General features: G+C 36.9%; 1 protein-coding gene across 10 annotated transcripts in view; it reads right to left on the bottom strand.

Moving 5' to 3' along the window:
- The window catches only part of WDR7 (WD repeat domain 7), a 354,022-nt gene that overhangs the window by 183,990 nt on the left and 143,688 nt on the right, over window positions 1–26,344 (bottom strand). For all 10 annotated transcript variants that reach the window (XM_042910255.1, XM_042910254.1, XM_042910263.1 and 7 more), the window contains one exon: window positions 12,691–12,804. In XM_042910255.1, coding sequence (XP_042766189.1) covers window positions 12,691–12,804 — 114 coding nt within the window. The remainder of the gene's footprint in view (window positions 1–12,690; window positions 12,805–26,344) is intronic.

Here is a 26,344-nt window from a genome sequence, read left to right as displayed (position 1 = left end):
GGCAGAAACAGACACCTGATTATTTCCAGCTCATCCCTGCTTGAACCCGGGGCTTTACTTTCTGTCATCCTAGCAAAGGGCTGATCGAGCACAGGAGTCAGGGCGGGTACTGAAGTCCCACCCCACACCACGGGCCCTGGGGCTGATAGTATGATCTGGTCTTTCAGCCCTGTATCCCACAATCCTAACGCTCAAGCTGCCAACCTTCCTCGGCCCTTTTGTTTCCCCACCATTCCAGAGAGAGTATCTAACAACCTTGGGCGTTTTGGGGGCATCCCCAAACTCACACAGTAGTCTAAAACCCTCAAAATACCTGGCCAAGTCTCCCTACCCCTACTATCATCTTTCATTATGTGCTTCCTCATTCTATTTTTTTAGAAATTTAATACTTTTAAATTTAGTTTTTATATTATGAAACTACGCACTGTTTAAAGAGTCAAACAGTCCTACAAGTTAGGACAAGAAAGTAGCAGTCCCTCAACCCCATCCCCACTGTCCACTCTGCAAAAACCACTACTGTTGGCTCTCTTAGAAAATCCTATATTGCAAAAAAAAAAAAAAAAGAAGAAGAAGAAGAAAGAAAGAAAGAAAGAAAGAAAGAAAGAAAGAAAGAAAGAAAGAAAGAAGAGAAAAGAAAATCCCATATTGCTATTTTCTAATTTGTTGAGTTTTAGGCTTATCTTTAAGCTCACAATTCCCCACTGTGGTCAACGAAAACTGGGATCTCCCTCACATATACACAGCTTACTGGTACACATCACACATACGCCCTCATTCACTCACACACGCCCCCCACATTCATGCACACAATCTGCCTTCTTTCTTTGCTTATTAGATCAGAGTTCTTATTAAACTGTAATATAATCAACATCTATATTTTCATTATGATGTGCATGCTATCCACAGCTATTCCAGCTCAACCATGTGATTTATCAAGCAGGGTAAGTTTTTCACTACTACCTATTTTTCCCTCATGGGGTAGTTAATAATGATCTTTTGTTGTTGTTGTCTTACTTTACTCCCTGACTTTGGTGTAACACACCTGTTCCTCCAGTTCCTGATAAAAGAGAAAGGGAGTCACATTTTTTTGAGCTGAAAATGTCTTTATTCTACTCTCACACTGAGTTTAGACTTTAGTGTGGTATACCTTATTCTACCTTTCAAAATATGCTATAAAAACTGAGCTAATGAGTAAGCATCCTTTGCAAGTCTGAGAGCTGCAGTAAATGTTTCTCCTCCTTCTTCCTTGGCAAGACTACTAATGATAGTACGATGGAGGTTTTCTTTTATCTTTTGATTTTATCATCTTTTAAATATGCTTTCCGAAGTCTAGCAGCATCTCTCAACTAAATGGCTGTATCAGTCTTCAGACAGCTTTTTTATGTCACTGTCTCCTTCCCACGCTGCACCGGTCCCTACTGGCCAAAGGCAGATGTAAATATGCAAATTAACTCTTCCTCAGCTACTCTAAGTACAAATAAATATTTTCCTTTGGGGCGCCTGGGTGGCTCAGTTGGTTAAGCATCTGACTTCGGCTCAGGTCATGATCTCACGGTTCGTGAGTTCGAGCCTTGCGTCAGGCTCTGTGCTGACAGCTTACAGCCTGGAGCCTGCTTCAGATTCCGTGTCTCCCTCTCTCTCTGCCCCTCCCTTGCTCATGCTCTGTCTCTCTCTCGCTCTCAAAAATAAACAAACATTAAAAAAATATTTTTCTTTAAGACTGTCCTTTCTATTTCATCAAATGACTCACTCTTCCTGTAAGATTCAATTCAGAAAATAAATGTGGGAAATATAAGCCTATATAAAAGCATTTAAGAAATTAGAATAATTCATCAATATTTCCTGAGCCAGTGTTTAGAAATTTCTGAAAACTTGCATGCAAGTTTGGATGTAGCTTTTTCTCTATATATAAAGTATAAAATTGTCTAGTAAATTGATATCCCTGGGAGTAATGACCAACTACATAGAATCATCATTAAGTCATCTAAAAGAACTGATTTATAAATGATTTTTAAGTTGGTTACAACTCTTATTCTATTTACTAAAAACAAATCCCTAGGAATGATGGCTGTGACAATGAGGGGTCAGGAAGCAAGGAAGGGGGCACACAGATTTCTCAAGCACTTAATACAATGTGCCAGTTCCTCTGCTAAGAAGGTCACATGCATTATCTCATTTAAACCTCATATCAACCTTTTCAGGTGAAAAAACGTGGGCACTGCACAGTCAAGTAACTTGGACAAGCCACATAGTGAATAAGTGGGGAAGCTGAGACTTGAACACAGTGAGATACTAGATCCTATGCTGCAACCATATTAATTCCAAAATATTCTAAATATATACTTACTGTTGCAGACAAGCTTGTCATCTAGTTGATTTGGCTCTGTTTCATTTTGTTTTTGTTTCCACGAAACCTATAGATCCTCTCTTAGACAAACATGAGATGTTCAGTTTTCCAACATGGTAACATGGGTTTATTAAACCTTCATGATTTTTTTAATTTTAATTATTTGTAATGTTTATTTTTTAGTATGAAATTTATTGTCAAATTGGTTTCCATACAACACCCAGTGCTCATCCCAACAGGTGCCCTCCTCAATGCCCAACACCCACTCACCCCTCCCTCCCACCCCTCATCAACCCTCAGTTTATTCTCAGTTTTTAAGAGTCTCTCATGGTTTGGCTCTGTCCCTCTCTTTTTTTTTTCCTTCCCCTCCCCCATGGTCTTCTGTTAAGTTTCTCAGGATCCACATAAGAGTGTAATGTTTATTTCTGAGAGAGAGAGAGAGAGAGAGAGAGAGAGAGAGAGAGGCACGGAGCATGAGCAGGGAAGGGGCAGAGAGAGAGGCAGAGACAGAATCTGAAGCAGGCTCCAGGCTCTGAGCTGTCAGCACAGAGCCCGATGCGGGGCTCAAACTCATGAACCATGAGCTCATGACCTGAGCCGAAGTTGGACGCTTAACCAACTGAGCCACCCAGGTACCCCAAACCTTCATGATCAATAGCTCTTCAAGTAAAAACTTCCCAGCAAACAACAAACACAGCCAATCATCAGTCTTGCGCTCTGGAGCACGATCTTCATTCTACGCTCAGTGTCTGGTAAGTGGCTCAATACCTAGTAGGTGCTCAAAACCACCAGCCAGGCTATTCTCAGCCTCTGTCAAAGTCTTCATTTCAGTATCTAAATTAATAGTCTGTCCTCCTCTGCCATGATTGCAGGCTTACCTCCTACGTAAATCCTACCTTTAACTCTTCCCCTGTGCCTGGAATTCTCCAACCTAAAGTCTATCGTATGTGCAAGTATATGTGCAACTATGCTGAACACATAGCCTCTCTCTCCAATTAGATCATCAGCTTCTCAACGAGCTGTTTGCTTTACCACATCTTCCCTATAATGTGACAGAAAAATACAAGGTGGATAAATACAAGGGTAGCTGGTTCGGTTTCCCAGAATCCTTTTATTTTAGGTTCGCTCCATTTAATCCACGTATCTGTATTTAGGAGACACAGTTTTGTTTTAAGATGAAATATTCTAACTTGATTTTTATCCTACCTATGACAGAGGACTCCTCTTTCTATACATCACGAGAGGAGAAATTCATACAGGTTCGTAACTGTCTTCACTTCAAATACTTCTGTTTGATGATGAAAAATTTCAAATTAAGAGTACAAGACCTTATGCTTCAAAATTTTAATCCAAGAAATTATGGGGAAACTCAAGGATGCTAGTCAATTTAATTATCCATTTGTGTGTTAAAAATGATTATAAAGTATCAGGAAGAAGAACCGTTCCAAACCCCACATCCGTTTTAAAACCTGTTTTTCCCCTTTAACATGGTTTGCACAGTAAAAGTAATCATTCACAGGTATGACATCAAGTCTGTGAATTATGAGACATTGTTGTCATTACTTTTGTGAATTACAACTTTTGGTCATATGGGTTTGATATCAATTATAAGGGCAATTCATGTAATATACAGAAATATAATAGTGTGCCACAATCTAATGCAATTCATTCTTATCCGTGAGGTATTATTACACCGCTCACAAAGGCCAAATGTTAAGTTCATCTTGAAGGTTATTCACTCACATGGAAAATGTTGTTTTTTTTAAAAAACAAAACAAAACAAAAAAACCAGTTCCTACCTTCTTATCCAACTAAGTATTTCTGCTTTTTCCTATTTAGTCGAAATTTATCAAAGAGAATATAGAACATTAAATCTTAAAATCAAACCTTAAGCTTTTGTGATCTAATACTGTACATGTGCTGATATATTAATGTGTGTGGTTTCATATAAAGGTAAAATAATTCTTACTTTGTCTAGAAAATATATAAAATTGTCTTCCTATACTAATTATCTGTTTATTTTTTAAGAAAATAGGAAATTTTTCTTCACATATTAAGTATTTCCTTGCATCACATAAGATATTAAACTTGATCAAAAATTAAAATAGAGGTATCTATAGCTCATAAAGAGAAACTGATATGTCATAATAAATACATGTGTTTCTTTTATTTTCTTAAGAGATATTTTTAAGATGTTATTTTTAAGTAATCCCTACAACTTGGGGCTCAAACTCACAACCCCAAGATCAAGAGTCGCACACTTTTCTGACTGAGCCAACCAGGTGCCCCTAAGACTTTTTTTTTTAATGACTTTGATTTGAATAAATTACTTAAAAGAATTTTTTTTAATGTTTATTTGTTTCTGAGAGAGAGAGAGAGAGAGAGAGAGAGAGAGAGAGAAACAGATCATGAACAGGGGAGGGGCAGAGAGAGAGAGAGAGAGAGAGAGAGAGAGAGACAGACAGACAGAATGTGAAACAGGCTCCAGGCTGTAAGCTGTCAGCACAGATCCTGACGTGGGGCTTGAACTCACGAACTGTGAGATCATGACCTGAGCCAAAGTTGGACCCTCAACCAACTGAGCCACTCAGGCACCCCTGAATAAATAGTTCTATTCAAAAGCATAAGATCTAGAAGAAAACAGACTGGATTCAAATCCTAATTCTGCCATTTCCTATCTGTGGGCTTTATGTAGAAAGTTACTTAACCATTCTGTGCCTCACTGTCCTCTCTTGTGAAATGGAATTGATCATGAAAATTTATTCCAATTACTTGTGAGGATTAAAAAGAGCCTAGAGCATAGCCTGACACATATTAGGTACTCAATAAATGCTAGTGAGTTATGATTGTTATTACTTTAAATTCCTGATCTTTTTTTAAAAGTAATTTTTTTTTTTTTAAGTAATCTCTCTACCGGGGCGCCTGGGTGACTCAGCCGGTTAAGCGTCCGACTTCGGCTCAGGTCATGATCTCACAGTTTGTGGGTTCAAGCCCCAACACTGGGCTCTGTGCTGACAGCTCAGAGCCTGGAGCCTGCTTCCGGTTCTGTCTCTCTCTCTCTCTCTCTCTCTCTCTCTCTCTCTCTCTCTCTCTCTCTCTCTCCCCCTGCCCCCCACTCACACTCTGTCTCTTGAAAATAAATAAATGTTAAAATATATATATATATATAAGTAATCTCTCTACCCAACACGGGGCCCAAACTTACAATCACAAGATCAAGAATCCTGTGCTCTACCGACTGAGCCAGCCGGGTGCCCCAGTCCCTGATTTTTAAATGTGTTCTTTTAGATGAATTTGCTCAGATGGTGTTGATTACTGTTTATTTGACCAACCCCTTGCAAAAATATTATATGCAAAGAGGAAATACCACACACACACACACACACACAAAGTGCTATTTTTCTCACTATAAAAGATTCAGTGCCAATGCGACAACTGATTAAAGTAATTTGTTATAGCTCCTCTGATTCTTTATGATACTTTATGTGGTGAAATGTTTAATATCTACTATCTTAGCAAACTTCAAGTATACAAAACATAATTCTTTTAAATGCACAATCACGTCTTTGGCCAAAATACATCGATGCTCTGTAGATTTCCCATTTTTAAAAGTCTAAAAATTTTAAAGAGAAACTAGACGTTCAGATGGTACTCGTTAGCCATCTTTTGTCCTTGCTCTTGCCTCTTTTCCTTTTGCACTTTTTCTTAGGCAAGTCACCCCAGGCCAAGCCTTTAAATAGAGGCTTGGGCACATTAAATCTTGAACACATTAAAATTTCAATGGGCAATAAAAGGCAAGTTTCCTTAGCGCTAAGTGCCTGACTGCAGACACCCAGAGGAACGCCACGAAACGTACGTACCCCGTCACACACAACATGATTCCACACTCTACTTCCTCAGTGGCATGTGTTCAAACGTCTGGCCTCCGGGAAAATTCTGCATTTCTCTCCTTCCTGTGAGCATCTCCCCACGCAACATACAAGCCACCTTGCTTCTCCTGCAGTGGGCCACCAGGCCCCAGAGGGATCTCTTGGACAACGGTTCACCGATACCCCTGGCTCCAAGAAGTCCACCAGAGATTCTGGTTTTTTTGACAGAGACGAGCCCAGAAACGAGGCAGCACAGCTCCCGGGGCACCAGGAGAGACCAGCACAGAGGGAAGAAAAGCAGGACCACAGAGAGAGCAACCAAAACGGGTACAAGAAACCAGCGCCATCATGCATAAGCACGTCTCCAGCCCCGGGTCGGTGAAGACCACGGAGGGGGCTCCCCAGAGCTGTCAGAATCTGCTTCTCTGACTGCGCACCTCACGATGGCGCATCCCACCTTCCACCCCTCATTGAGACTGAAGTTACAAAACACATTTTCTCAGGCATTTTTTCATATCTTTTCTCATTCAAATGCAACGAATCGCATCCTCTTCCTAATTTTGAAGACAGGTTGTTTTCCAAGAGAAAAAGGTAAACTTTTAAATGGGAATAACAGAGATAATTATGTTCTTAGATCTGTTCCAAGTTTCATTTTCAAAATATCAGGAGACAGTTTATCTAGAAATGAGCCTGTATTCCCTCACTAATCTGTTACAAATGCTTTTGAGTCATTAAAACCCATTAAGAAGAAGGGGGGAGGTTAAGGAGATACACACATACTACCTAATAGGAAAGACGTAGTAAATGTATGTAAGTAAATTGCTGGTATGTAAGGAACACTATTGGAAATAGTGTTGTGATACCTAGTATCTACACCTTCTAAGCATAGAGCCAGAGGCCTTATAATCAGTAAACTAGAATAAGACTTTTATATTGCACCTTTTCCCTTTTTCATTCTTCAACTTATAATTCACAGTCTAAAAAAAACTGTACCAGATCTACGAGAATTGTAAGTCATTTGTTCTAAATTGTTATCCCTGCCCTGGTTTTTGACTTCAGAATGTTAGCTACTACAAAATATGAATTTAGTATGAAAAGGTCTTTGGATAACTATAAATTAATATACAGTAGGTATCTAGAGGACATTCAGGCAGGAAGACATATTAATCTGATGTCCGGAAGAAAAGTCTAGGTTGGAGATACAGATTTGAGAGTTATTAGCTTAATGTAAGTGGTAGTTAAAAACAAAGAAACGGGAAAGTCAATCACCCAGAGGGAAGTATGAGGAAAGGGAGTGAATGACTACAAGCCATAATTTGGACTGTATTTTAATATTCCTATCAGAAACTCTCAAATACTACATTTATAAATACTCTACTCTGCTCCCTATCAACATACAACTAAAGCCAAGTGTTAAACGCTAAACAAAACTTTAATTCACATTTTCTTCCCCTTGATTAAAAGTATAGAAATGTAAATTACTTGGAGCCATGTATTTCACCCAGAAATCCACACTTTTTGATGACTTCAAAAAGCTAGGCAGAACAGTAAGCATTTCCTTTTACATGTATGCAATAAAATATTTAGTAATAAATACTTATGTTTACAGTCTTACATTACAGTAGTACTAAATAATTTAAAGAACAGATTTAAAAAGAACATTTAAAGAATATGTGACGATTTTACTGTTTATTTATTTTTGAGAGAGAGACAGAGTGCCAGGAGGGGAGGGGCAGAGAGAGAGGGAGACACAGAAACCAAAAAGCAGGCTCCAGGCTGTGAACTGTCAGCACACAGCCCAACATGGGGCTCAAACCCACAGACCACGAAATCATGACCTGAGCTGAAGTCAGACGCTTAACTGACTGAGCCACCCAGACGCCCCGTGATGATTTTTTTCTAAAGGAGATAATCTCTTGGTCTCAATTTAGAATAATAAGTTTGTATTTTAAATAAAATATCCAGCAATTATCAGGCTTATGTCTGATATCAAAAGCAGTAAAGGCGAACTGACATCTCACATTTGAAAAGAAAAAGATGCCAAAGTTCAAGAATTTAAGAATATCAGGCAGTGTGGGATTGTATTTAAAACCACACATAAGCTTTGGAGTCAGACAGGCCTTCTTTTAAGTCCCAGATCTACTTTAAGGACGGGACCCTTTAAAAGTGAACTCTCTGAGCTTGTTTCCTTATCTATCTATCTGCAGAAATATCAGTATCCATTTCAAAGAAATGGGAGAGTCAAGTGTAAAGGGCTGGGTACATAGTTGATTGTTTGTCAATGGATGTTACTTTCAATTGCTCATACCCTTCCCTAGTCTTTCTTTTTTCCATCGCATTTCTCTCTTTCTCTCTTTTTTTCTTTTAAATTAACTTTACATTTTACAAGAAATACAACAAATACAGTCAACACACCTATCAGAATCCACATTTCATTGCTGCTTTTGTTGTAAGCAGCTCAATCTGTCAACTGTCCCACTGATCTACTATCATGTGGTTTCTTTTTGACAATGTCAGTGACTTCTGACCCTTTACCACTGTTATATGATCAGTGTGTCCACGCTGTATTGAACAAGGGGCAGGACACTGCAGTATGACCCTCAGAAGACTTTAGTGACTTTCTTAAAGGAATCCATTGCAGGTTTGTGAATGGAGTCTTTCCAAAATTCTTTTTAACTGCAATTAGGGGTAGGATGTATTAAAATGCAACATTTAGGGGACATATAGCTGCATCCTCACTCAGAATGTCATCCTTTATCAGGATAAAAAGTATATAGAGATAATTAACTACCTTAAAAAAAGATTGTAACTTATCTAAATTTTCTGTTAGTTTTTAGTGAGATTTACTCTATTAATTAGGACCTATTTAATGCTGTAAGGAAAACAATACATTATTTACAGATATTGACTATATACGTAAATAAACATTTAAATTATAATACTAAAAATAAAAGTATCCTGTACAAATAAAAGCAAACACACCAAGTATCCAGTAATATTAGTGTGGCACTGCAATTATAATCTAGAAACAATCAATGGCATTCTTTTTCACTGTAAAGAAAATGTCACTGTTGTTAAAACAGAGTTTAATATACAGAATATTGCAAAACCTGAAGTAATTCCAATGAAAAAGAAAGTACATTTTCCCATGCATGCTGCACTGTAATATAAAAAAATTACATGAAGTAGGTTTTAATTTTTTTTCTACATAAAAACAGTATTAATCTGTGAAAATGGCTAATATAGCTTTGATGTGTAATTGAAAACATTTGGTTACAGGAAAGAAGCTGATGAACCTTAAGACAGAATGTAAGTAAAACCGAACGTGTGGGTTGACCCAGGCAAAGTGGCATTACTTTGTAGAGCCGATCAATAGATATTAGCTTTAAAAAGAAAGATACGGAAAGAAGCTGCCGCATATTTTTTAAATGACAGGGTGAAGGTTTAAACTGTCTCAATCAAGACTCAATTTTTTCTTTCCAGTTTTTCCAGCTGTTCTCTTCCAGTTAAGGCTCTTCATTTCAAATAAATTTAATTAGTTCCAATTGATCATAGCTAACACTTATAAAGCTTTATCCATGCTTCTTTACTTTTATAAGGCAAGCGCTAACAAAGACTGCTAGGCTCAGATCAGTGTCCTAAGACAACATTCATACATCATTCTTTCTCACCCAAGAGAAAAATTGCAAACATAATTGTTCTACCTATAGCAAAGCACTAAATTATACTTCCTATTTAACTGGTCAGTTGTTTAATTAAGTTAATTGAAGAATTAAGTCACAGATTGCTACAAATATAATATTAACATAACAATGCGTATCAGCCTAACTAGAGCTCCCAAACGAGCATTCCAAGTACAGGCAAGTAGGTCTGCCTTGATATACTTTCCATTTATTTTGTGAAAAGATACAATAGAGCAATTCAATTTAAGTAACCAGAAAACTCCCTGATTTTTCAAAGTCAATGGCTAAACTGGCCAGATTTCCCTTTTGTAGTACTCGTCCTCTACAATGGTGCTCATCCCAAAATAAGATTCTTGTGCCTGAAACAGGTTTCTCTCAACATATCTACCATATTTTTCATAATGTAATTTATAAAGAATTCTAGTCAATAAAAGAAATATGGTTTTCTTCTAAACCTTCACAAAAATCTATACCACATCTTAATCAAGTCACACAATTCAAAGGTAACCTAAACGATCTACAGGCTGCAACATGCTAGTTGCTCTGACAACACATGAAGGAAGCCTTTTCTAGTTATTTAAATTCTTTGAACATTCTTGCCCCTGGTACCCACGGCATGAAGTGAGTAAGTCAACTGATAAAAGCCATTCATCACATATGTTTAACTTAACTTCTTACAGATTAAAATACAGTTTAAATAGCATTAACTGACTCTCCAAGCTAGATTTTCATTTTTAAGCTTCTTTATACAAATAAAAGAACAGCCATGTGCTATTTGCTGTCTCATGATGATGGTGGTGTGTAATTTAAAATTTCAGTGTACTGATTTAATAATGCTCACCTGAGTGCTCAAAAATTAAGCTTTTTTTTTTCCAGAGTACAAATTAAGTTATTCTATTACAAAGGCAACTTCTTTTCTTCTATGCATTAAACCACTACTTTTTATAGACTAGAGGGCCTTTAAAATTAACAGAGAATTAAAACGTACCTATAACACTTTAAAAAGCAATGATAACTGAATAAAGAACTAATTTAAAAAAATCTGGAGGCACCTGGGTGGCTCAGTTGGTTAAGCATCTGACTTCGGCTCAGGTCATGATCTCACAGTTTGTGAGTTCGAGCCCTGCACGGGGCTCCACGCTCGCAGTGTGTGGAGTCTGCTTGGGATTCTCTCTCTCTCTCTGCCCCTCCCCAACTTGCACTTTCTTTCTCTCTCGCCAAGTAAATAAATAAGCTTAAAAGAAATGTTAAAAAAAAAATCTGCAGGTGCAATCATCTCCTCTAGTCACGACTGAAACAAAATCCGTAATTGTGCAATGCTAAATGACTTTCAGAAAAGTTGGGAATTTCTGAAATCGTTTATATTTACATTTAAGTTGAAATGTTTTCAATCAATGAACTGACACATTTAAAGGATTAAAATGTAGCAGGTCACGGCCACCAGCATTTTTACTGAAAACCAGATGCGCCTCAATTTAGTCAACTACTTATTTGCAGCAATAGGCACAAGGCTCCAGGTTGTTGATTACATGCTTTGTAAATTTTCAAGGGAGATTATTAGGCTCCCTCAACTTCTTTCCAGTGACAAAATTTTAAAGGCATTCAGGTAGTAACAGTAAAGAACCTACCACACAGAGCTTTAAGAGCTAAAAACCTCCCTCCATTTTTTTTTTTTTTAAAGTTTCTTTAGTTTTTGCTGAAAGTTTTACTGATGTTTTCCGGGCATGCTTCTTTCAAATTATTGATTGCTATTTTTTTTTTTTTTAATGTGTATTCATTTTTGAAAGACAGAGGGAGACAGAGTGTGAGTGAGGGAGGGGCAGAGAGAGGGAGGGAGACACAGAATCCGAAGCAGGCTCCAGGCTCTGAGCTGTCAGCACAGAGTCCGACGCGGGGCTCAAACTCACAAACCGTGAGACCATGACCTGAGTGGAAGTTGGATACTCGGCCAACTGAGCCACCCAGGCGCCCCTCAAATTACTGATTACTATTAAGTTACTATTTGTTGCTTCACAATAATTATGGATTTCTATGGTCAGATTTTACATAATAACCATCTATACAAAAATCAAAAGTTTATCATTCTTAATACCAATAAAAATATTTATAGTAGGTTGTTTTTAATCCTCTGTACATTAAAGAAATTGAGCTGAATGCATTTGGAGATCCAGTAACTGAAACTGACTTAAGTCTATAAAAAGATAGGCTGAACATGTATAAACATAAAACACAGAATATGGAACCATACGTGGTATATAGTTTTCCTAAATTTTACTTTATTCCTTTAGTTATATAATAAATAATATAGGTAAGATTATTCAATATCTAAGCAATGTAAATAACTTTAAAAAGCAGCATCGACTTCTATAATATAGGTGCAAAGAATATCTATTAAGTTTCCTTATACAGCCTGCATTGCTGTTACAACTTTGGTATCCTTCAGTTTACCCTATAATTGCAAAACCTTTCATAAGGTGTATTCCTCTACACGTTTCAAGGCTTTAGTAATGATCCCAGCCTCTGAATTAGAAGGTCTCCAGGAAATCAAATGCACAGCTAGCAAGTTCATTGTTATAGCAACAATGAGCAAACTGAGACCAAATAAACACTTCTGCTTCTTTCCACTTCAAGATCAAAAGGACACTAAAGAGTCTCATAAAACTAAACATTCCATCAATACAAGTTTCCCTCTTTTCCATCAACATATTTAATCCCATTACAAATAATCTAAAAGCACATTCCAATACTGGATAAAACTCATCCAGATTATGTGAAAGATGTCCCTGCTCACCGGTTGTGATGTCATCATCTGCAAGGTCGTGCTCTTCTTCCTGGACTTTGGCTTCTGGCCCCAGGGCATCAGGAGCAGTGCCGATAGTCTGCATGGCTTCTGCTGAGACTCCAGCTACAACAAATGGAATCACAAGGGTTAGTTTTAAAAACTAAAAGAAAGGTGCACCCAAACTCTTAAAGCTTCTTAATTTACCTACTAGATACAAATGCAATACATTAAAACACACACACACACACACACACACAATTCACCACAATTAGGAAGAGTCACAGATTAATGAACAAAATATTCACATGTGCTCTATTTCTTTGTACGCATATATGTACACAGGTACAAACTACACTGACTCAACTCAGTTCTGGGAAAAACAGAAAAAGGATGCTTCAATACATTACATTTTTACTTGATTCCTAACAACATTTTTACTACAGTTATTTTAGGTGATCTAGACGTAATTAAGCTGCAAAGAGGGGGGGAAAAACCCTAAAAGTGAAGGACCACTTTAAAAGTTTACTTCTTTTTAATATTAGTTTGCTTACAATTTGGGGGCTAGAAGGCCGAAATGCCCGCAAGCGCTCTGGATCTATGTAAGACACCTGAAATGCACCACCTCAAAGTAGACACTATCACTGTCTATGGAGGAAGTAGACAGGAGATCTGATAATTAGCACACTGAAAAAACCTAACAGAAGCAGACGGACGAACTAGATCCGGGGCCAGAAGCTTCCATTCTGTAAATTACCTGAGAAACTTGCCAGCTGAGGCAAATGTCTTTCCTTATAAGCTATGTTTCCACTTTTGAAGATATATTTTGTTGCCAATTTGCATATACTACGTTATTTCTAATTTGGCAATGGATAGTAGGGTATCTCAGTATTTTTCATATAGTTATTCAACGGGTATTACTAAATCATGAAATACAAAAATTTCACCATTGGAAGTTACTTTAGGAATTGAACCTTTTTTTCTTTCCCTTTTTTTTTTTTTTTTAAGGAATTGAGCCTTCTAGTCAATCTTTTAAATAAGCACTTCAATAACTACATCCATTGTATCCATCAAAATATTTTAAAAATCAAAGCTCTAAATATTCAAGGGCTTCTCTTTTTTTCCTCCAACGTATATTAACTTAAACGTTTCTGCGTGAAATTCAGTCCTGCTGCCTCAGGTTTACCAAAGTCACCAAGAGACGGAAATCTCAGTCTTTAAGCGCCTGAATGATCCAGAGCTAAATCTACCAGGACACAGTTCCAAGGCCTAATGACTTCAGTTTGGGGAAGAGGACATACCACGTTAGAACCACCACTTTGCTCAAAACTGCTCTGATACAAAAATAAAGTGTCCATCAGTGGTCCCTGATGAATGTCAAACGACAAAGCCATTCTTCTGCGGTATCATTTTGTTGTTGGGCTTTCAAGATAAGATTCTAAAATAAAGGAGGAGGATTGCCAAAAATATACTGTGAAGTTAATTACTTAATAATGGCTTTCAGTAAAATAACCACAGAGGGGAGGAAATAAGGTAAATGCCACATTTCTAAAGATTTATTGCTTAAACACAAAATCAAAGATGTCCTATTAAATCAAAATGCAAATCTCTGAAAACTCTGTCTCGTTTCTTATAGTTGATAATTTTTGAAAATGATAGAGAAATAGGGAAAAGATATTAAGGAACAGTTGAAAAAAAATTTTTTAATGTTTATTTTTGAGAGAGAGAGATAGAGAGACAGACTGAGCAGGGGAGGGTTACAGAGAGAGAGGGAGACACAGAATCCGGAGAAGGCTCCAGGCTCCGAGCCATCAGCACAGAGCCTGATGTGGGGCTCGAACTCACAACCCATCAGATCATGACCTGAGCCGAAGTCGGATGCCTAACCGACTGAGCCACCCAGGTGCCCCAAGGAACAGTTTAGATAGTAACGATCTTTTTTAGTATTTTCCTTTCCTATAAAATTGAAGGATTCAATAAAAATGAAGCTATTATTTGTAGTAACAGGTTTATAAATCCATTTAAATTTATCTCATTTAATCAGAGAGGTTAAGTAATTGCTCACTATAATACAGCTACTAAATTCCAGAACCAGTATGGACACATAGGTCTTTGATTTCAAACCCCAATATCCTTTCTCCATGAAGTTCTTACAGGGACTGAGTTCCTCAGGGCAGGGTGAGAAGTATGTACACAGAATATCACAACATAACCATGAAAAATCATGGAATCACACAATACTGAGTATCAACACTGTCAAGCCCTCCATGAAGTTCTTGTGCTGTGCCTGGTAACTTACTCAACTGTGGGGCATTCAATTCCTTGAGACAGAGCTTAAAGAGCAAACATGTAGATCTCAAACCAACCAAGGCTGAAAGAGGTAGCTATGCTGAAACTGGTTCTTTGATTAATGTTTTTTCCCAAAGTTATAAAATCGTTTCTCTCTCGATAGAAAAAAAAAGAAAATGTAAAAAAAGAAAAAAGAAAACTATAGATCAGTATTGCTGATAGTCTCAAAAGTCCTAAACAAAATGTAAGGAAATAGAATTCAACAACATACACAAGGAATTATACACCATGACCAATGGAGTTTTAGTTCCAGAATGCAAGTCTAGTTCTATATTCAAACACCAATCAACGTAACCCCAAATAGTAACAGGCTAAAGAAGAAAAAAGCATATGATCATAGCTGTCATTTGACAAAATTCAACATCAATCCATGATTTAAAAAAACAATAAAACTCCCAGAAAAATAGGAACAGAGATGAACTTCTTCACTTAATAAAGAGCATCTGCTAAAAATCTATAGTTAATATTGTACTTAATGGTGAAGAACGGAATGCTTTCCTCCTGTGATCAGGAATGAAGCAAAGATATCCACACTCACCACTCATATAACATAGCATTAAAAGTTCCAGCCAGTGTAATAAAGCAAGAAAAGAACATGGATACATTTGGAGTGGATGAAGTAAACTGTCCCTATCTGAGGATACAATGATTGTCCACATAGAAAATCCAAAGGAATCTATAAAAAACTGAGTGAGTTCAGTAAGGCTGCAGAATACAAGAAAAAAAAACCAAATGATCAACTGTATTTTTATATGCTAGCAATGAAACTAAATTTAAAAAAAAATGCTACTAACAATGGTTCAAAAAGCTGAAATACTTAGATGTAAATCTAAAAGAAACATATACAACAGGAATTGTAGGCTGAAAGCTACAAAATCCTGACACCACCTCCCCTGCAAAAAAAATCAAAGATGTAAATAAATGAAATGGAGAGACATACCGTGTTCATGTCCTGGAATATTCAACACAGTAAAGATGTTAATTCTCCATAAATTGATATATAGGTTTAATGCAATTCGTGTCAAAATCTCGGCACAATTTTTTTGTAGATACAGACTAAATTATTCTAAAATTAAATGGAAAGACACAGGAACTAGAATAGCCAGAAGAACTCTGGGGGGAAGAAAAGGAAAAGGTAGGGGAAAAAAGTCTATTCCATTTCCAGACTTATTATATAAATTTATTAAAACTATGTGGTTTTCGGTTAATGGAACAAAACAGAGGACCAAGAAAAAACAAACATGCACAACCGATTTTTGACAGAGGTGCAAGCAGTTCAAGGGGGGGAAGTAATCTCGTCAACAGGTGGGCTATTACAACTGGACGTCCATAGGCAAAAATACGAACCTTGACCTAAGGCCCACAGCGTATACAAAAATTAACTAAAACTGATCATGGACTTAAACGTAGAACATAAAATTATAAACTTTTAGAAAAAAAGAGAAAATCCTGGAGATCAAAGGCTAGAGATGACACCAAAAGCACAGTCCATAAAAGAAAAAATAGCGGACATAGACTTCACCAAATTCAACACTTTTGCTCTGCAAAAGACCCCATTAAGAGGATAAAAAAACAAACTAAAGACTGGGACAAAAGATTCACAAATCACATACCCAACAAGGGACTAGTGCTTAACCTATATAAGGAACTATTTATTTATTTTTTTAACTTTTAAAGATTTTTTTTTTAAGTAGTCTCCATACCCAATGGGCTCAAACTCACAACCCTGAGAATAAGACTCACATGCTCTATGGACTGAACCAGCAAGGTGCCCCTCTGTAAGAAACCCTGAAAACTCTACAGCAAACAGTCTGGCGGTTCCTCAAAAGGTTAAACAGAATTATCATATAAACCCAGCAACTGTACTCCCAGGGAATGAAAACCTATATCCACACTGACTTGTACATGAATGTTCGCAGCAGCATTATTCATAAAAGCCAAAGGGTGCAAACAATCTGAATTGTCCATCAACTGAATATATGAATATGTCACAATTTATCACATAATAAATTGGTATATTCACACAATGGAGTATTAATCAGCAATACAGAGAAATGAAGTATTAAGTAAAAGAAACCAGTCACGACACGCCACATGTTGTATGATTCCATTTACATGAAACGTCCCAAATAGGCAAATCTATACACATCAAGTACAATTGTGGTCACTTAGGGCTACGAGACCTGGGGAAAATGGGGAATGATACTATGAATGCACAGTTTCTTTTGGGGTGATGAAAATGTCCAGAAATTGCGGTGAGGGTTGCACAACTTTGAATACACTAAAAACCACTGAAATGTAAACTTCCAGGGGTGAATTTAATGGCATGTGAATGATACTCGATAAAGTTATTTTTAAAAGTTTGCCTTCTAACATTTCGGATGAACCACAGCATCCAGACTACTCCTGGGTACTCTCTTGACACCTTTTCTACTAGGCAGCTGAAGAAAAAAGAGGGGGGAAGAGCCACATAAAACATTTATGACTAAGAAAAAATGTGCCATGAATATTATGTTTACAAAAGCAGTAATGTTCCATTTTTCATTTTTAAAAAAAACAAATCATATTATTGATTTTGACCATTTGTGTAACTCATTCTGTTGGTCCTCACAGTCAAAATATCTGGGTTATTTTGGTACCAATCAATAAAAAGATACTGGTTTGATCACTTCAAAATTACACATATACTTTACTTTTTAAAGATAAGTTTTTAACTATCCTAATTTCAGTCAAACTGGACATGGGGTTGGCAACAAAATACCTAAGATTCCTAACTTATGTTGAGAGATCTCAGGGGAAGAGATATGGGGAATGGAAAAGACCACATTACTGCCATCAACTCTCAAGTCCAAATGCTACAGATCATTAAAAACTAATTTTAACAGTTCACTATGAGGAAACGATAGAACCTCTTCCTTTTGAACTTTTGGACCATACAGTCTGGCACAAGACGAGTAAAACTATTATTTAATCCCTCTAAGCATGGTAATCATTATCTGCAAGAGAAGGAATAACATTAAAACAATTCCCAGCCACATCTTGGCTGTTTTTTATCTCCACAGTATTTAATTACGTGTTATATTACCATCTTACGTTTGCAGGCCAACATTACAGCAGATATTCTGTAAAAGGCCAAACTATTCTGTAAAAGGCCAAAAAAAGGATCTAAATTGAGCCAGTGGCTGCTGGACGCTAGGGGTGTGGACAAGACGACTAACTGTAAAATGGTATTAGTAAATATTTCAGAGTAATGAAAATAATCTATATGCTGTTTGTGGAAGTGGGGACAGGACTATCCACATTTGCTAAAAACTCAAAGAAGGGTAAAATTACCAGAAAAGGGTGAATTTTACTACGTATAAATCATACCTCAATAAATCTAACTTAAAAAAAAACAGATACAATAGAAGGTATTACATCACTGCCACTAAAGAGAACTGAGGATTATGCCAGAACACAATGCTGTTTTCCATGAAACAGAAAGACTAGAGAAAATTGGTATACTTTCTTTTTGTTATAAAAAAAACTAAACATTTTCAAGCATAAAAGTCACTATCCCCTCTCAATAAGATGATGAAATATTCCTGACAAATATGAAGAAAAGTCCACTTAGAAGATAGTTATATGAGGGTGCCTGGGTGGCTCAATCGGTTAAGTGTGTCATCTTCATTTTGGCTCAGGTCATAATCTCACAGTTCGTGAGTTCGAGCCCTGCTTCAAGCTCTTCACTGATAGCACAGACCCTGCTTGAGAGTCTCTTTGTCCCTCCTCCCGCTTGCGCGTGCGCGCGCGCGCGCACACACACACGCAAGCTCTCTAAAAATAAATTTAAAAAGAAAAGAAAATACTTTTCTGGAAGCCTCAGTTTCTTGTATATTTTTTTAAGTCTATTTATTTTGAGAGAGAGAGAGAGAGAGAGAGCACACACATGGGGGAGGCAGAGGTGAAGAGAGAGGACAGAATCCCAAGCAGGCTCTGTGCTGTTAGCACAGAGCCCAACACAGAGCTCGATCCCATAAACCATGAGATCATGACCCGAGCAGAAATCAAGAGTCAGATGCTTAACCAACTGAGCCACCCAGGCACCTCTCTTGCATATTGATAATAAAGATTGCAAAGGTTGTTCACTAGTTATATGGTGGTACTTTGCTATTTTCTTACACACTTGATGTAAGCGAACTTATTTCTCAAACGGCACCATAAAATCTGAGACTTAGTTACTTTCTGAGCATCCCCAAAATACTTGGCAATAATGAACATTTCATAAATACACCTTGTATGGGGCGCCTGGATGGCTCAGTAGGTTAAGCAACCAACTCTTGATTTCGGCTCGGGTCATGATCCCACAGTTGGGATCAAACCCCACACTGGGTTCTGTGCTGACAGCACGGAGTCTGCTTGGGACTCTCTCCCTCTCTCGCTCTGCCCCTCCCCTGCTCACATCCTCTCTCTCAAAATAAACTTAAAAAAAAAATCTTGAATAGAACTGAATACTTTCAATCCCATGATACAAATTTGTTATTTAAATATACCAAGAAAACAGGAGTTTTCTCAGGTTTTTAAATATACCAAGAAAAGCAAGCATTGGGGAAAGATATACAACAAAAAGGTACAGTAAAGAGATGATAATGAGGTACAGAGATAGATACAAAAAAGAGAAAGACACAAGATACTTAAAACACCAGTTAGTTCCCAAATCCAGATTTCACAAAATTAAAAAAAAAAAAAAAATGAATGTATATTATGCCAGACAATAGGTGTCTATAAATTGGTTCTATACTGCGAATCAGGAGGAAAACAAGGGAAAAATGGGATGGAACAGGAAACAGGTCTGAGTAAGTTTGGACACGCAGCGAAAGGGGGAGGGTGGGCTGTGGCTGGCAGCAGTAAGAGAGAGAGGGCAGGAGGACGATTAGGAGCTCTCCATGGCATCTGGATTCTAAACACTGAGATCACCATTCATTGTGAGATTATGCACAAACACACACACTTGTCTCTTTGTACACAGTGTTTTAAACACTTTAGAAAAACAATGTTTTTAATGTAAATATGGGATATAGTTTTCAAAGTCAATGGAATAAAACAGCACTTGCCTCTCCACATCAGCAAAATCAGGTACATTATTTTAAAATTTATTTTTCAAAAGCTTCAAATTACCTTCATAAACATTTTTGTCCTACTGGCTAATACTATCTGAATAAGGGTAAATAATAGGAACTCACAAGATCTCAGTGTCATGTGATTAACTTAATAATCAAAGATTAAATACTAAATTTTAATAGAGTAACATTTAAAATACAGCTCTTAATCCATACTGGAATATAAAACCATTTGAGTTCATTATAATTTTATTATCTTATTGAAGATTAGATGGATGAAAGTGATAAACAATACTGTTAGGATTCAGAAAAATACATACCACAATGCTTATAAATATTAACAAAAATTATATTTCTCATTCCCACAATAATATAGATTTCCACAGAGATTGAAAAATGGATCTAAAAGAATAGCAGGTATTTTTATTTCATCGGCTTCTCACAATGGTGGCTTTCCAGTGGTCCAATTAAAGTATACTAGAGGCAATAATTTGCTGGGAACATTTACTTTGAATAAAGTAAAATTTAACAATAAGGAAGGGAGTACATGTGTACCTAGAGTTTATTTTCAGGCAGAAGGCTTGAATTTATTGGAAGCAGATCTCTGCAGTGACTGACCACACTGCCCCACATTCCCCACAATCCTTATGACAGACAGACGGCCTGCCTCGCATTAATTCACTTCACACGACTTCTATCGATCCACAGCCGGTTCCCTAGTCTCTCTGCACACATTGCCTGTCTGGCTGCCTACATCCACATCAGCACATACACACAAAGGCCAGAGAAAGATAACCTTTTGCTTTCCATTAAAGACACAGTATCCACTTTTCCTTCCACAATACCGTCAAAAAAATAAAATATAACAGTACAGGTGTCTCCGAGAAAAGTCTTCCTGCGCAAAGCGTTGGAAATATTTACCCCTTGTTCTAAATAGAGATCGTTTCAATTTATTGAAAACAAGTTAGTTTATGAAGGGCCACAAAGTAATTACAGAAATGAAAAATATAGTTAAAAATAAGCAACATGTCTTCAAGCCTGCACAAGAATATAATAATCCTTTGGTAACATGAGCTCTGGTGGTTATTTTTAAGGAAATGAAATACATTTTTCTTATTAGCATTTTGATTTTTTTTTTTTAGAAAACTGTTCTCACATAAAATGTAATTATAAACAATTCTGAAAGCAACAAAAGAAACACTTACTGAAATATACACAAGGAACAGAAAACTCAGGAAGCACACCAAAAGAATATTAAGAGCATAAAGCTACGGTTCCTCTTTCTGAACGAGAACCTGAAAAAATGATCCATGGTAAAAATCACACCTAATACTTTTAATTCATTGCATGTACTTTTTCAAAGATTTCGGTTTGATTTGCAGGCTATGAGCTGACTCAACACCAATTTTGGTTTCAGAAGACACAATAAAACAAAGATTTATTGTTCAACCTACAACATGTTGAGAAACAACGGCAAATCTGTCTTGACATACAACTGTACTAGAGTATAAACTTAATATTACAACCTTGAATGATTTAGAAACCTAAATTATAAGCAGAATTATATATCTCAGAACTGAGCAAAGTATATTCTCGTGGAGAAGAAACTACCTTGGAAACCTATGAATTTTCACTTTTTGGCTAGAATTAATTACCCAGGCAGAGGTTACACCATCTCTGGTGTAGTAACACAATGCATGAAATGCAGTACAGCAAATATGTTGTTCTTTCTAACAGCGACATGCTATTTTAGAAATCAAAGAATGGGAAACTGATGAATGCTGCTGACACGAAGGAGAGCTTTTTTTTTTTTTTAACTCATCCCATTTCTGAGATAATTAAAAATTTTTTTAACGTTTATTTCTGAGAGAGAGAGAGATGGGGGAGGTACAGAGAGAGAGAGAGGGAGACACAGAATCTGAAGCAGGCTCCAGGCTCTGAGCTGTCAGCCCAGAGCCCAATGCAGGACTCGAACTCATGGACCGCGAGATCATGGCCTGAGCCGAAGTTGGATGGCCAAAAGACTGAGCCACCCAAGCACCCCTAAGGATAGCTTTAAAATCAGGAAGATTTGCTTGGCCCTGAAAAATGGGAAAGCTCTGAATGAGAGAAGCGGACATTGCCAATATGAGCAAAGAGAAGCCATTGGAATGACGAAGATAGGAAATCATGCAAAGTTCCTTCACTATCTTTAATATTCATGGAGCACCTAGGTGACTGGGTACCAAACCCACAGCAGGTACTACAGACACAAAGGTGAAAGAGACATAGCCTTAGGTTCTAAGAAGCTCACATGTGAGGTGAGGTCATGGGAACTCATTAAAGAAATTTAAAGCATGAGAATTTTATTTTTGTTTTAAAACGATCTCTCTTTAAGCAATGTGAAGAATGATTTGGAAGGACTCAAAAGCTGAGGTAGCAATAAGGTCAATAATTTTAAAACCATACTACTTGGAACCCCATGAGTTCCCAAGAAGTGCCAGAAGGAAGACCTCCAACCTTCCCCGACGTTACCTGTTTATATGTGGGTATATGTGTGTAAGTTTTCATTTGAAGAAAGAATACCACTTAAAAAAAAAAAAGCACTGAAAACCACGGATTTAGATTTTTTAAAAATACAGTAATAAATGTGGAGAAAATCAAGGTTGTTTTCACATAAAACATATGGAAGGAGAAGGGGCTCTGAACACAGAGGAGGGCAAAGAAGGAAGATTCATTCATCAACTTTTTTTGAATGATGGTTATGCTGGGTGAGATGAATAAAAATGAAGTATGTGGGGGAGGGGAATGAAGGACTTTACACTAGAGAAACTTCTAGCCATGTAAAAAATAAAGATTTATAAGTGCATAGTGAAAATAGTGTCCATCTGAAGAAAAATCAATTAAGTCTGTTTGGGAGGGGGTGATGAAGAGAATACACGTCAAAAACAACCTCATGGGAAGGAAATACTTGAATTGGGTCTTGAAGTACGTATCAGAATTTATCATGGGATGACACTAAGTGAAGAAAATTCCAGGAAGACAGCACATGTTAAAGGACCCTGATGGATTTACAGAACCGGGCAGCAGAATGTAAGAAGTGAGGAGAGGCAAAAATGAGGATAAAAGGACATTTAAAGTCAAAGCCCTAGAGGCAGTTAGAAACAAGGTGCTAAGAGGGGTGCCTGGGTGGTTCAGTCAGTTGAGCATCAACTTCAGCTCAGGTCATGATCTCACGATTAGTAGGTTTGAGCCCCACATTAGACTTTGCGCTGACAGCACAGAGCCTGCTTTAGATTCTCTGTCTCCCTGTCTCTCTCTCTGCCCCTCCCATGCTTGCACTCTCTCAAACGTAAACAGGGTGCTAAGAGATAATATGAAGCAGGAAAGGAGTGTGGGGTTTTTTATTAAAAAAAAAAAAAAGTTTATTTATTTATTTAGAGAATGAGAGAGAGTGCTCAAGCAGGGGAGAGGGGCACAGGGACAGAGAGAGAATCTTAAGCAGGCTCCACTCTCAATGCAGAGCCCGACACAGGGCTCAATCTCAAGAACTGTAAGATCATGACCTGAACCAAAATCAAGAGTTGGATGCTTAACCAACTGAGCTACCCCAGCATCCCCGTTTTTATTCTTTAAAGCTTCCTTGTGGTATGTGGAAAGACCAGGTCAACAGGTGGTAAATATAATCACAAGATTGCTGAGGTTGGTAGCTATGTAATGACAATGAATGTAACTTTAATACTTGAGATTTTAGGGTAAGTAAGGATAACCCTGTAACTTCTATTTCTTATTATCAGAGTAGTCCAGAAATTCAGTTTGTATACAGCCAGCAGTAGCTGTTAGAAAACAATTACGAAGGCAGAGAGTTCGACTATACTAGCAGACAGTCTCAGAGAGGCAACCAATGAAAAGCAGTAACTTCTGGACACCTAGCCAAGATGCTCTGTGTTCTTGTTTACAAGCCAATGAATATAAAAGACGATGATGTGCTACCTATTAAATTCAACGATAGACATAAGTGGTTAAGGTTAGCACAGCACCTAGGATGCTCAATAAATAAATAGCACAATAATATTATTACCATTGCTTGTGTTATTACTAATTTTGGCTTGTTTTATTTAATTTTCAATATTCATCTTTTTTTCTATCTGATGAACCCATTTACTTAGGTCTTTTTTTTTTTTTTTTTTTTTTTTAACGTGATTAAGCCTCAATTCCTGGCTTTTAGAGCTACATTTCCAGACATTTTATGACATCTGTTTATATATAAGCCATTTGAAGGCAAAAAAACTTAGAACAAATATTTATATTTCAAAGGACCAATTTATCTTAAGATTACTTGTTACTACCAATTGTGTTATTTTTAAATATCTACATACACCCAGGAATAGGAAAGCTTTTGACCTCTTAATGCCTTAACACACAATGGTTAATGGACTTGAAAATAAAGACACAGGAATCTTGTTTTAATATCATAGTGGATGACACACTTAACTGGCAACAATATGCTAGAAGATCACACTATAAGGCATGTGATATTCCAATACTTTAAGTAACTTAAACACTGTGATGTGCTCTGACTTTGAGAATATTAAGTTCTTCTATGCATAAGAAAAACATTCAGATGGATGAAATCCATAAAAAATAAGTCTAGATAGTAAATAAGTAAGTAGCTTGTAAGACTACAGGCAAACGCTTAAGATGTATTAAGGACAGATAGTAAGTCAATGACCTAAGAGATATGTTATATGTTAAAAAGGATGAGGCAAGCAAGAATGCTACTTATATAGAGAAATGAAAGAAAAGACTAAGTCATAAGATAGAATGTAAAGCTATTACAGTTCTAGGAAAAAATCTGCATGACCTTGGGTTTGCCAATGAGTTTTCAGATACAATGCCAAAAACATGAGTCATGAAAGAAACTGATAAACTAGATGTTATCCAAAACTTCTGTCCGATAAGTGACAACAGACTGGAAGAAAATATCAGAAAATTAGACATCTGTCAAAGGACTTGTACCTAGTATATATAAAGAACTCTGAAGACCCAACAATAAGAAAACAGGCAACCTAATAAAAAGTAAGCTAAGCAAAAGGCATAATATCAGACATTTCACCAAAGAGGATATAAAGATGAGAAATAATCACGTGAAAACTTGTTCAACGTCATTAGTTGTTAGGGAAATGCAAATTAAAATCACAGTGAGATATCACTGCACATATCAAATACCTAAGGAAAAAAAAAAACAAAAAACCTAACAACATCAAATGCTAGTAAGGATACAGAACAATAGAAAATACCTACCACCACTCATTGCTAGTAGGAATGTAAAATGTTTCAGGTACTTTGAAAAACAGTATGACAGGTTTGTTTTTTTTTTATAATTACACTCACATTTACCATATGACCTAACAATTCCAATCCTAGATATCTGTCCAAGTGAATTAAAATCTTATGATAATACAAAATCCTAAACATGAAGAGCTGTTGTAGCTTATTCACAATCACCAAAATCTGGAAACCATCCAGATGTCCTGAAACAGGTGAATGGATAAACTTTGGTGCAGCCATATAATGGAACACTATTTAGCCCTAAAAAGGAATGAACTATTGTTCCATGCAACAATATGGATGAATCTTAATTATATTTTGCTAAGTGAAAGAACACAAACCCAAAAGGCTACATGCCGTATGATTCCATTTATGCAGCATTTTGGAAAAGGCAAAACTTATTATAAGGATGGAAAACAGATCAGCGGTTGCCAAGGATAAGTGGGTGGGGTTGAGGGCTGGGATTGATTACAAAGGGGCTACAAAAGGTAATTTCTAAGGTGTTAGGAATGTTCTGTATGGTACTGTGATGGTAGATACTTGACTCTATGTCAAAACCCAAAGCCCTATATACCAAAGAGTAAAACTTCATTGCCTGTAAAATGAAAATTAAAAAAAAATTAATAATGGATGAACCAGAATGCCAGAGAACCCAGGGTGAACTGCAGAATGAATATAACTATATTATAGATGTATGACATAACCTCACTGAAGAGTGTAAAGAAAAAGGAGTTACTTAACTGGAAAACAGGCCCAAACACTGCTCACTGCAAGGCTAACTAAAGATAAAAAGAACTGTACACAAATACTGTGTTCCAGGTGGTAAGCTGGTTTTTCATAGAGGTACAGACAGGTTAGCAATTCTAAGTTACTTTTCATATCTACCAGGGCCCAAAAAATCAGTAAGT

The sequence above is a fragment of the Panthera leo genome, chromosome D3 (assembly GCF_018350215.1).
Source record: "Panthera leo isolate Ple1 chromosome D3, P.leo_Ple1_pat1.1, whole genome shotgun sequence".
NCBI lineage: Eukaryota > Metazoa > Chordata > Mammalia > Carnivora > Felidae > Panthera > Panthera leo.
The sequence above is the reverse complement of the archived record's forward strand: the minus strand, read 5'-3'. Positions and strand labels throughout refer to the sequence as shown.